Raw genomic sequence first — 12,361 nt, forward strand, 5'->3', positions numbered from 1 at the left:
TATATTTTAAGAGATTGTTGATATAAATGAATGTTCATACAATGAAGATTCTCTTAAAAATTTATTAAGTTAGGGACTAGCAGAGGGAAGGGGTGCTTGTTACTAAGCCTGAATGCCTGAGTTCAATACTAGGGACTTATGTGGTGAAAGAAATGAAGCAACTCCCACAAGCTGTTCTCTACTGTCACATCTAGGCTGTGGCATATATGCACACACGCATAAATAAAACACTATGCCAAGCAATAAATGTAATTTCAAAATACTTTATTTAAAAAAGAAGTAAGAGTTGAGAACAGGTAGCATAGGCCGTTAATCTCATCACTTAAGAGGACAAAGTAGATAGATTTCTGTGAATCCAAGACCAGCCTGATCTACATAGGAATTTCCAGAATAGCTAGAACTACTTAGTAAATAAACTCTGTCTCAATAAACAAACAAACAAACAAACAAACAAACAGAGTAAGTCTGCAGAGATAGCTCAAGATAGCTCAATGATTATGAGTCCACTCTACTGCTGCAGAGGACCTGAGTTTGTTTCGCAAGACTGGAGTTCAGCTCTCAGCTTCCATGCTAAGTGCTTCAACTTCCTAGGAAGTCTAAGTTTTTATGGACTTTATGGTCACCCACATGCACCACATAGTCACATAATGACACTCAAACCCAGACAGACAGACAGACAGACAGATAGATTTTAAAAAATAAAATGAAGGTGGGAATTATCGCTTAAAGTTAGAGTGCTTGCTGTGTCTTATACCCCAATTCTGTACAAGGCACCAGACATGGTTATATATACATTTATGTGTATAAATGTTTTACCTTTGTGAGTGGATAAGGAAAATGTTGTACATTTACACAATGGAATACTACATAGCAGAAAAAAATAACAACAGCTTGAATTTTGGAGGAAAATGGATGGACCTAGAAAACATTTTGAGTGAGGTAACCTAAACACAGAAAGACAATTATCACATGTACTCACTCATAGATGTTTTTTAAACATAAAGCAAAGAAAGCCAGCCTACACACCACAATCCCAGAGAACTTAGACAACAATGAGGACACTAAGAGAGACTTACATAGATCTAATCTACATCGGAAGTAGAAAGCAGAAAAAGATAAGATCTCCTGAATAAATTGGGAGCATGGGGACCTTGGGGGAGGATTGAAGAGGGAGGGGAGAGGCAGGGAGGAGAGCAGAGAAAAATGTAGAGCTCAATAAATATCAATAAAATATGTATAAAAAATTTAAAACAGAATGCTATACAAGCCACAAATAAAATATGGAGAAAGGGGGAAATGTCTAGAAATATACAACATCCCATTTCCTGATTCTTTTTGACAAAATTGATCCTAAAATGTAGTGTTTTACTTGGATATTTCGTTACATTCATACGAACTTTCTTGAACTCAAATTTTCAGTAAAATATTTTCAGCTATGAAAGCTGAGGCTTACAGCACTAACAATTCATAAGCAGAATGTGTTTGTCAAGACATAACTCATTCTTTCAGACTAGCTCAGCAATTTCACTGGCAACACAACTAAAACTCCAACAGCCTTTGAGGGAAGACTCACTTTCCACTCCCACTTACAGAATTGTAGGGCACGATGTCCTTCAAGGAGCACAGGCGTGCTAAAGGGAGGATGTCTTTCAGCAGCTCTTCACTATATGGTTCAGACTTCCTCAGAAGCAGACAGAATTCACTTAGTGTAATACGTTGTTCACCAACATGCTCTGGTCGCATGTGTGTGTCACCAACTCTGGGAAGAAGTAATATGGAGAATAAGATTTCATTAGGCACGGTCATGCATGCCTTTAATCTTAATACACAGGAGGTAGAAGCAGAGACAGATGAATTCTTGCTGGTTTGAGGCCAACCTGGGTTGTTATAGTGAGTACCAGGCTAGTCAGTGCTACATGGTTAAGACCTTGTCTCAAGAAAGATTAAAAAAAAATTAATACTTCAATCTTTAAATGTCTTTTCTCCTTTACAAGGTATGTACTTCTATGAATTTAACCTGAAGTTAAATCCTGCCAAAATGTATATTCTAAAGTAATACTTTTTATTAATTATTTTATTATTAATTATAAACAGAAATTATTTTACTACATAGAATTAAATCTTGACTACCTTTATTTGAATTTATTCAACTTAAACTTAACGAGAATGACCCACTGTCTCATATGAACATATGTATATATATTCATATTTATGAAACTGTGAGCATTACATAAAGTAACCATGCTACAGGCAATAGTGGTTCTCACTACAAAACAATTTCAATTTCTTTCCCTAAGACCCAGGCAAAGAGTTTTAAAAACCTATAGTGAGTTAGACAGCATGAATCTTAAACATCCTTTAATGAATTTATAGCAGTAAGGTTAAAATTTTAGCCAATCACTAGTAGCTAACTATTAATACTTTATTTAGAAGCATCCGTACATTATCCCCTGCTCTGAGACAACATAAGATATGCATCTAGAGCACATAAAAAAAAGCTCTTTTTCAAGTTCATCTTCTAATAATACTGATAAAGGACAGTATTTAACTTACTTTGTAAGACAAATATACAGCAAAACAATAAAACTTGTTGCTTTATTGTTTTGGAAATGAATGATAGCTCTTTAACTGTTACTGACTTCCCTCCCTCCCTCTTCCCCCTCCTCATTCCTCCCTTCCTTCCTTAAATCCTCTTTCCCAAAAATGTTTCTAAGCAGGTCAAGAACATAAAATAATCACAAAGATCCATACCCTGTGATGATCAGGACTTCAGAATTTCCAAAATCTACCATGAATATCTGTATTACTGAAATTTCACAGACTGAGAATTTGGTTGGACTACATGGTTTTCTAATATTTTTAGTTTTTGTTGGAATTATTTCAGTGATAATTCCTCGACACCACATTCTATTCTCAATACTGTTGACAAATATTCTTGCACCTAATAGGAGAGACAGATCATTAGTGTTTATTTAAAAAGACATCAAGTAAAGCTCTAACTTACAAATATGTAGTTTTCCAACTAAGAAATCTTAATTCATTGATTTATTAAATTATACAGTACTGCCAAGTGCTATAAGAATAAAAGGTAATGCACTGTGGCAGTTTCTTTACTACAAAAACTCATAAGCTAATTGAGGGGCTAAAAACACATAAAGTACAAGTTGTTACTCAATGAGGATCTTGTTTCACAAACTATATTAGCATAGTCAAATGAGACTGTCTTGCCATCCGAATGCTAAAGGAACACCTTTCAGAAATCACTAGCTCACTATTCACACACACACACACACACACACACACACACACACATATTAACTAACATGATATACATGATATATTTATCTTCTCTTGGTAAAAGCAAGTTAGAATTAAGGTACAATGAATGGTAGTATCTGAAATTCCAAAATTAATTAATCCTCATTAACAGTGTGATTCTGAAGGTGAGGATAAACTAAGGACTTAGTTCAAATTACTATCCATGAAAAAAAGATTAAGACGACGCCTGAAAATGAATGTATCCTATGAGCTGTCAATGTTCTCATGCTTTTGTGTTTGAATCCTCTTGAACTGTACAATAATCATATGGAGTTGTTTTTTTTCTTTTTTGAAGAAAGAGTTTTACTATGTAGCTCTGGATATCCTGAAATTCACTATGTAGACCAGGCTGGCCTTGAACTCTTACAGAGATCTGTCTGCTTCTGCCTCCCCAGTACTGGGCTTGAAGACATTCACCACTATGCCCGACATGGAGTTGGTTCTTTTTACTGTAGGAGATGAAAGCGTGAGGCTCAGAAAATGTCAAATGTGTCATTTTAACATAGTAAGCAAAACAAATTGCCAGGACCAAGGCCTCTCTAATCTAACCTTTTGGGGGGGGGGGGTTTCCTTCAAGCAAAAATAAGGTTTGCTTCCCCACAGTTTCTTTATCTAAGAGAACTTCCAAAATATTAGGATTTTCTTAAACTCCCTAGTAATGTTCAGAAATACAGAAAAGATTAAACATGAGAAAAAAGAAGACAGTAAAAAGTCATCAAATACAGAGATAGGCTTTTTGTCTATTCTGAGGTCAGTTCTCAGAAATTGCCTGTAGGGCTTTATTTGCATAAGACACACTGTATTTGCAGTAATTAACTACTGGCTCTGGTTTCCTTCTCTTCCACTCTGGTTTTCTCTAAGTAGTTAAGCTTCAACCTCCCATGTACATTAATATATTTCTTCTTCTTCTTCTTCTTCTTCTCTCTTGTTAACCCGTCTCATAACAGAACATTGGCTATGGTCTGGATAGTAGGCAGGAAAGGGTTAACTTAACTTCTTGTCTATCCCAACAAAAGGAGAGAGGCTGCAAGTCTAGCTCAAGTCATAGTGAGGTAGGAGAAACAAGGTAAGCTGGAACCCATTCTCTTAACAGTCCTTCATTCTCAAGAGGCCTAGAAAAACTGTCATGGGCTCATTAATGTAAAAAGCAACTCACATAATGGAGCTGTTATACTCTAAATGTGTCAAACTTTCATTTTATTATTTAGCAAATTTACATAAATAATTTCAAAGCATTTATGTGAACATTAAAAAAGAAAAAACCTTTTAGCAAATCTATGTAGGCTGGCCAAAAATTACATTATTTAAACAAACTTGATTTTATAATCTGGAGGAATCTTTACCTAGCTCCAAAATGTCTGAAGGATTTAGGTGCAAGCTCTTATTGCAAACTTGCTTCATCTTCTTCTCCAACACCGTAGCATCTTTAATTTGTGAATATTTTCGCACATAGAAGTGGCAAGGATGTATTATATGGCTTACAAAAACTAGCTCTGGACCACCTGGGCAAGAATCCATATTTAAAGCATATTATTAAAACATGACCTAGGAAAGAACCATAAAAGGTGAGCAACTGTAATTTCCTAAAAGCAAACAACCCCAAACAAATAAACAACAACAAATAGAAACAAAAACAAACCTGTCTTGTAGCGATGCATATCTAAAATAATAAGGCCTCAGGAAAGAGTCTAAACTCCAAATCCCCAACAAAACAACTGGATCACCTGTGTGTGTGTGTGTGTGTGTGTGTGTTGTCAGGGACAGACCTGGCTGTCATGCACATTAGGCAAATGCTCTACCACTGAACTACAACTGCCTCTACTATCAACTCTTTAGTAACAAGAGCTGCACACTTTGTCTAACTGAGAAACATTTTCTATAGGTGGAACAAGTTCATATAAGGTTATACAGCCCCACCGTGTGCTGTAATTCTACCATAAAACGCCAGTGTTTTTTCTGAACTTGAACCTTAGAATTCTACTAGTAATGATTAGAATACCATGGAGTCCACCAAAACCAGGTCAATGCATATAAATACTTACAAAAGCAATATAGCTTATGGCTACTCTGCATCCAGGTCTTACAAATTAAGTTAAAAGGCAAAATGCTTAGGCAAAGTCAACAAAGTACATAGCAATAGTTAGAGAAGTGTGCTTTTTGGTGCACATGGAACAGAGAAATTTAATGGCAATGAAATTTGTTATTTATATAGGAATAATTAGTCCAATTGTTTCTACTTCTATAAAAAGAGATCCAAATTATGTTAAGGGTAAATGTCATAAACAGTGTATATGGTATAATGCATTCTGTATTTAAAAAGATAATATATGTGTATTTATTTGCATATACATTAATAAACTATACAAAGAGAGAGAACAAAATAAGCACGGGTAGCAAGACAACTGAGAATGTTTCAATATAAATTTAAGAATATTTTCATATATATTTAGCATTTTTGATTATTTAATATATACTTATTTACTGAACAAAGGCTATAAGCTCTAGAACTGACTAGTATAGCTATATGGCAGAAACTGAACAACAGACCATTTGAACTACCTAATATAAACTACACAGATTATCTTTAATAATACTAAGAATGGGTAAAAGAAATCTGAGGTCTTGTTAAGGAAGCTGGCCTACCTCCACATAGAAGTGGTAGTCTGTGGTCCTAGGCTTGTATAACCATCTGAAGTAATTCCACAAACGGGTAACAAATAGAATTAACAACATAATTGAAAGTAATAACCACTAAAAATTTTAAAATAGAATCAATTAAAAGAATAGTGATCAGAAAGGGCTGGAGAGATGGCTCAGATAACTGGATACTCTTCCAGAAGACCAGGATTCAAATCTCAGCACCTACATGGCAATTCACAACTGCAAGGATTATATACGTTAGTGACTAACTCTGAGTACCAGTAATACATCGGTGTCACATTGAAGAAAGAAATAAAAGCACTTCTCCTTGGAGCCATTTAACCAAGAGCAAGTCCAGAATTCCCTACTTCATGTCCCCATGTCTTCTGTTACATAAATGTGAATATATGCCTACATCTGTATCTGTGTCTGTCCCTCACAAAGGGTTCACTCTGTATGTACTGAACAGCACAGAAAACATCACATGGGGAAGGAAAGGGATTCTTTACAGAATTCTCTAGCAGTATTACAAGGTTTAAGTCATGATTTCTTACTAATCTAACTGTCCCAAATAACAAACATCATTATTTATCAACCAATATCCATAAATGTTGTTTTCAAGACAGGGTTTCTCTGTGTAATTCCCAGAGATTTCTTGCCTCTGCCTCCCCAGAGCTGACATTAAAGGCATACGCCAGCACTGCCTGGCTATTTTCAACTTTTATGGTAGGTTTTAGAAGGTTGCTTCAACTTCTGTATTTTCTGCTTTTAGCAAATACACATGCATTATCTGGGTCGGGGGCAGGGAAGAGAACATAATTTAAGATTATAGCTATATATTAGCTTAGATCCTAAAAGTTGATTACACGGAAAAATCTGAGGCAAGTAAAGGTTGATTGTTCTCTTAAAGACAGGTTAAGCAAACAGTATGAGTACACACTAGGCTAGCAGTCTTAAGTCTTAATAATCCCAAGGTATATTATTAACTTTGACTATGAGATCCAGCAAAGATTACATCTCTTGTTAGAGATAACTTTCATAGTACTGCACTGTCACATACAGCCATCTGTAACTCCAGTCCTAGTGCCTCCATGGGTACCAGGCACACAAGTGATACACAAACATACATGCCAGTAGAATACTCACACACATAACATTTTTTTCTTAGTAAAAAAGTGATCAGAGTTCAAAGTGGCCACGAAATGACACTAGGTCTGATGTCAGTAACAGTTGCCAGGGAGGTGTTTTCTCTTCCTGGATGCAGGTGCTGTGGGAACAAGGAGGTTCCAAAATATGCTAAGTGGGTCAGGCAGACATGTTCAGGAGCTGATACACAGTGGGAGGAGAAAGCAGGGGTAGTACTGGTCACAGGTTTAGGCAGGAACCTGAAACTTAAGATTCTCCATGAGCAAGCATTCTGGATTAATTAGCCTGAAGAATATTTGGAAGTTATCACCCCTATCATGGCACTGGCAAGAATAAACAACACAGGAGGATGGACATGAACATTTCTTAGACAAAAACTGTAGAGCACTGGCAGAAACAACCTGACAGGAGTGAGCACCCAGGGGCAAACCACTACCGTCTTGTTGAACCTTATCAATGCTATTAAGTGAAATATACAAGTGCCTTTTGTTGCTGTCTAGTAATATTTCTGTTATTCCAGTTGGCTTCCCCCATGCATAATAGTAGGTAAAATAAACATGAGCAAAGACAACACCCAAGAGATTCATACAAAACAAAGCAACAGTAGGAAAAAGGGAAACCAGACGACATATTCATCCTAATAGATACATAAATATAACAAGAAACACGAAAACTGTGGGAAACCACCATGACAGCTTCATAATCTTACAACTTAATATTGTAAACTGAAGATAATAAAGCAGATGAAATGCCAAAAATGATTTCAGTGTCCCATTTTTAAAAAAGAATCAATCACCACGCAAATGACTCAGAGGAATAAAGCAAGAAAATCAATTCAAGATCTAGCTAAGTTAGAAAAGTAGATTGATACAACAACAATATAGAAGAGGGAAAAGAAAATACAGAGGAAAAAAATTTCGCAAGATATTTAGATTCTTACAAAGAACCAGAGAATAAGGAAAAAAAATCAATCAAATAAACAGTTTGGGCTGTATAGATGTCCAACTGGTTAAGGGAACTTGCTGCTCCCAGCACCCATATAAGGTGTGGTTCACAACCACCTGTAACTCCCCCTCCAGGAGATCTGATGTCTTATTCTGGCTTCTGAGGGGATACACACATGTGAGTGCATATAGATACATTCTCTCTCTGTCTCTGTCTCTCTCTCTCACACACACATACACACAGAAAAAATAAAATAAATCTTTAAAAAATACATGGTAGAGCCGGGCGGTAGTGGCGCACGCCTTTAATCCCAGCACTTGGGAGGCAGAGGCAGGCGGATCTCTGAGTTCAAGGCCAGCCTGGTCTACAAGAGCTAGTTCCAGGACAGGCTCTAGAAACTACAGGGAAACCCTGTCTCGAAAAACCAAAAATAAATAAATAAATAAATAAATAAAAAATACATGGTAGAAAGCACATCAATATATAAGACTAAATAAAAGTAAAAATAAATTAAAATTAAAAATAAAATAAAAAAGTGAAAGTAAAAGTAAAAATATTCAGTTTGGAGGACAAAGTTCAGGGAATAATACATTCATACACATATGAAGAAACAAAGAACAAATGAGCATAACCAAAGCTTTTAAGAACCCTGGATTATGTCCAAGAGAATCAAATTTAAAGATCCACAGAGCAGAAGGAGGGGCTGAGAAGTGTTGAGGGCAAAGGCAAATTATCCAATAAAAGTATAGCAGAAAAAAAACTCTGCATGACATATCACAGTCAAGATATTCAAAATAAAAAGCAAAGAGCAAATATTAAAGTTTGTAATGGCAAAAGCACAAACTCCCCAACTAAGGCAAACAAAGAATAACATCAGATATTTATCAATAACCTTAAAATCCAGGACAGCATGAAATAGTATGCCAAAATCTGAAAGCAAACAACTGCCTATCAAAATGCATATATGCAGCAAACCTTCTACTAAAATCTGTGGGAACATATAAAGACATTAAAAAAAAAAAAGCCCAAACTAAGCTAGAACTGCAGAGGGTACTTAGCAGAAATACTATACACTGAAGAATAAGGAAGAGTTTTTATCTCAATAAGGAAAAAGAGATAAACACAGGAAATATAGGAAGGGTCTGTCATGTCCAACACAATAAAGCAGCAGGCCCTAGATACTACTAAGAGAAAGGAAAAGAATAAACAGTAACTCAACTAACAATAAAAACAACCCTAACCATGAATAACAGCACAACCCCTCTCAAAAATGACATTAAATGCAAATAGACTTGTGGTAGTTTGAATGAGAATGCTCCCATAGGCCCACATATTTGAATACTCAGTCCCCATTTGGTAGAAATGTTTGGGAAGGATTAGGAGGTGTGGCCCTGTTGAAAGAGGTGTGTCACTGGGAGTGGGATTTGAGATTTCAAACGCCCATGTCATTCCCATTGTGCACTCTCTGCCTCATGGTTATGTCTCAAGATGAGAGATACAATCTATTGCTCCAATGTCATGTCTGCCTGTTGCCATGCTTTCTGCCATGGTGGTCATGAGCTCTAACCCTCTGAAACTATAAGTCCCAAATAAACTAATCTATAAATTGTATTGGCTATGGTGTCTTATCACAGCAACAAAATAGTAATCAAGACAGGTCTCACGTCACCATTTAAAAGACAAATCAGCTGTCTGGATTACAAAACATATGGCTGTTCTGTTGTTGTCAAAGAAAAGCATCTTACTGACAAAGATATTCACAGACTAGGAGTCAAAGGAGTAAAAATTAAGTTGGTATATCTAATCTATTATATCTGGTAGACTTCAAAACAAAATTACCTAAAAGATAAAGGCCACTACATAGCAACAAAAGGAACAATTCATAAAGAAATATGACAATTATAAATATATGTATACTAAGTATTGGTGCTTCTACTTTCATAAAACAAACATTAAAAGGCATAGAAAACCAGGCAGGTACTGATATAATAATAGTGGACAACTTCAACACCCTTTCATTTAAATTAAAAATTAACAAAGAAGCCGGGCGGTGGTGGCGCATGCCTTTAATCCCAGCACTTGGGAGGCAGAGGCAGGCGGATCTCTGTGAGTTCGAGGCCAGCCTGGTCTACAAGAGCTAGGTCCAGGACAGGCTCTAAAAAAGCTGCAGAGAAACCCTGTCTCAAAAAACCAAAAAAAAAAAAATCAACAAAGAAACAAGAGTTAAATTATCTCATGCAACAGTTAGACCTATCATTATTTACAGAATATTCTATTTAACGAATATAGAATATACATTCTTCTCAGTAGTCCATGAAACCTTCCATACAATAGACAACATTTCAGAATACAAAGTAGCATATATAATATACATGAGAATTAAGAAATTCATTGTATTTATCAGAACAGTAGACTAAAGCTAGAAAACAACAAGAGACATAGATGAAACTATACAAATACCTGGAATCTGAACTCTAGATCAACTGGTTTTACCTGAAGAAATGGGGGAGTAAATTTTAGAAATGAGGGAATAAATTAAAAATTTCCTAGAATAAAAGCTGAGTGTGGTGATACATGCCTTTAGTGCCAGTACTCAGGAGGCAGAGATAGGCTCTGTGAGCTCCAGGACAACCTGGCCTACATGGTGAGTTCCAAGTCAGTCAGAGATACACACTGAAAGCCAATCTCAAAATATAACAAAATTTTTAGAATCAAGTGAAAACAGTTTTACAACTTATTAGGCAGTTTTAAGAGCAAGTTTATAGTTACTGAGTATTCATTCACATTAAAAATAATGAGTGACCATACATGGTGATACACACTTGTAATCCCAGAAGTGGGGAGATGGAGACAAGAGGACTAGGAGATCAAGATTATCCTCACTTATATAGTGAGTTTGAGGCTACTCTGGGCTATATAAGACCCTGTATCAACTCCCCTACAACCCAAAATTAGACTAAGTTCAAATAAATAACTTAATGATGTACTTCAAGTTTTCAGAATAACAAAAGCAAGCTAAATTCTTCAGGCAGAAGAAATAATAAATAATCAGCTTAGAATGAAGACTAAATAATACAATCAAAGAATTGGTTCTCTATGAAGATAAATAAAATCGACAAATCCTGACCAATAATCAAAAGAGAGGATTGCAAACTAATAAAATTAGAAATAAAAAAGAGGGATGTTGTGGTGGTTTGAATGAAAATGGCCCCCACAGGCCTATAGGCAGTGGCGCTATTAGGAGGTGTGGCCTTATTGGAGTGAGTGTGGGCTTTGTTGGAGGAAGTATCACTGGGGGTGGGCTTTGACGTCTCAGATGCTCAAACCACGAATGAGTCCAGTGTCTCATTCTTTTCCTGCTGTCCATCAATCCAAATGTAGAACTCTCAGCTACCTCTCCAGTACCGTGTCTGCTTGTAAGCCACCACGCTTCCTGCCATAATGACAATGGACTAAAAAAATCTCTGAGCTATAAGCAAGGCCCCAATTAAATGCTTTCCTTTATAAGAGTTGCTGTGGTCATGGTATCTCTTCACAGAAATAAAAACCCCAAGACAGATTCCAGTGAAATCCAGAGGATTACTATAAAATACCTTGAAACATAATTATAAAAAAACTGGAAAACCTAGAAGGGATAAATTACTAGACATATAGGACCTAACAAAACTAAATCAAAAAGATATAAACAAACAGATCTATAAGAAGCATTTAGACTGGGGGCTGGAGAGATGGCTCAGGTGAAAAGCACTGACTGCTCTTCCAGAGGACCTGAGTTCAATTCTCAGCAACCACATGGTTGCTCACAACCATCTATGATGAGATCTGGTGCTGGTGCCCTCTTCTGGCCTGCAGGCATACATGCAGGTAGAACACTGGATACATAATAATTAAATCTTAATTAAAAGAAGCATTTAGACTGAAGCAGTAATAAGCAGTATCCTTAGAAAAGTTGAGGATTTGATGTATTTACTGCCAGATTCTATCACTGCTGTGGGACAATGGTCAGTGTCCTGTCAATTGTATTTTAATAAAATTCTGATTGGCCAGTAGCCAGGCAGGAAGTAGACGCAGGGTGACCAGGCAGGAAGGAGAGGTGGGGCAACAAGAATTCTGGAAAGAGGGAAGTTTCAGTCTACAGTTGTCACCGAGACACAGAGGAAGTCAGCCACAGAGCAAACTAGATGTGACTGTCTTGCCATAAAAGGTACCAAGCCATGTGGCTAACACAGACAAAAATTATGGGCTAATATAAGTTATAAGAGTCAATAAGAAGCCTGAGCTAATAGGCTAATCAGTTTATAATTAATGTAGA

General features: G+C 36.3%; 1 protein-coding gene across 2 annotated transcripts in view; it reads right to left on the reverse strand.

Annotated features, from left to right (window-relative positions):
* The window catches only part of Rnf17 (ring finger protein 17), a 129,921-nt gene that overhangs the window by 58,323 nt on the left and 59,237 nt on the right, over window positions 1-12,361 (reverse strand). For both annotated transcript variants that reach the window (XM_038310477.1, XM_038310478.1), the window contains exons 11-13: window positions 4,662-4,820; window positions 2,752-2,941; window positions 1,591-1,759 (exon numbers count right to left, since the gene is read on the reverse strand). In XM_038310477.1, the coding sequence (XP_038166405.1) occupies window positions 1,591-1,759; window positions 2,752-2,941; window positions 4,662-4,820 (518 nt within the window). The remainder of the gene's footprint in view (window positions 1-1,590; window positions 1,760-2,751; window positions 2,942-4,661; window positions 4,821-12,361) is intronic.

This window comes from Arvicola amphibius, chromosome 13, assembly GCF_903992535.2.
Source record: "Arvicola amphibius chromosome 13, mArvAmp1.2, whole genome shotgun sequence".
Taxonomy (NCBI): Eukaryota; Metazoa; Chordata; class Mammalia; order Rodentia; family Cricetidae; genus Arvicola; species Arvicola amphibius.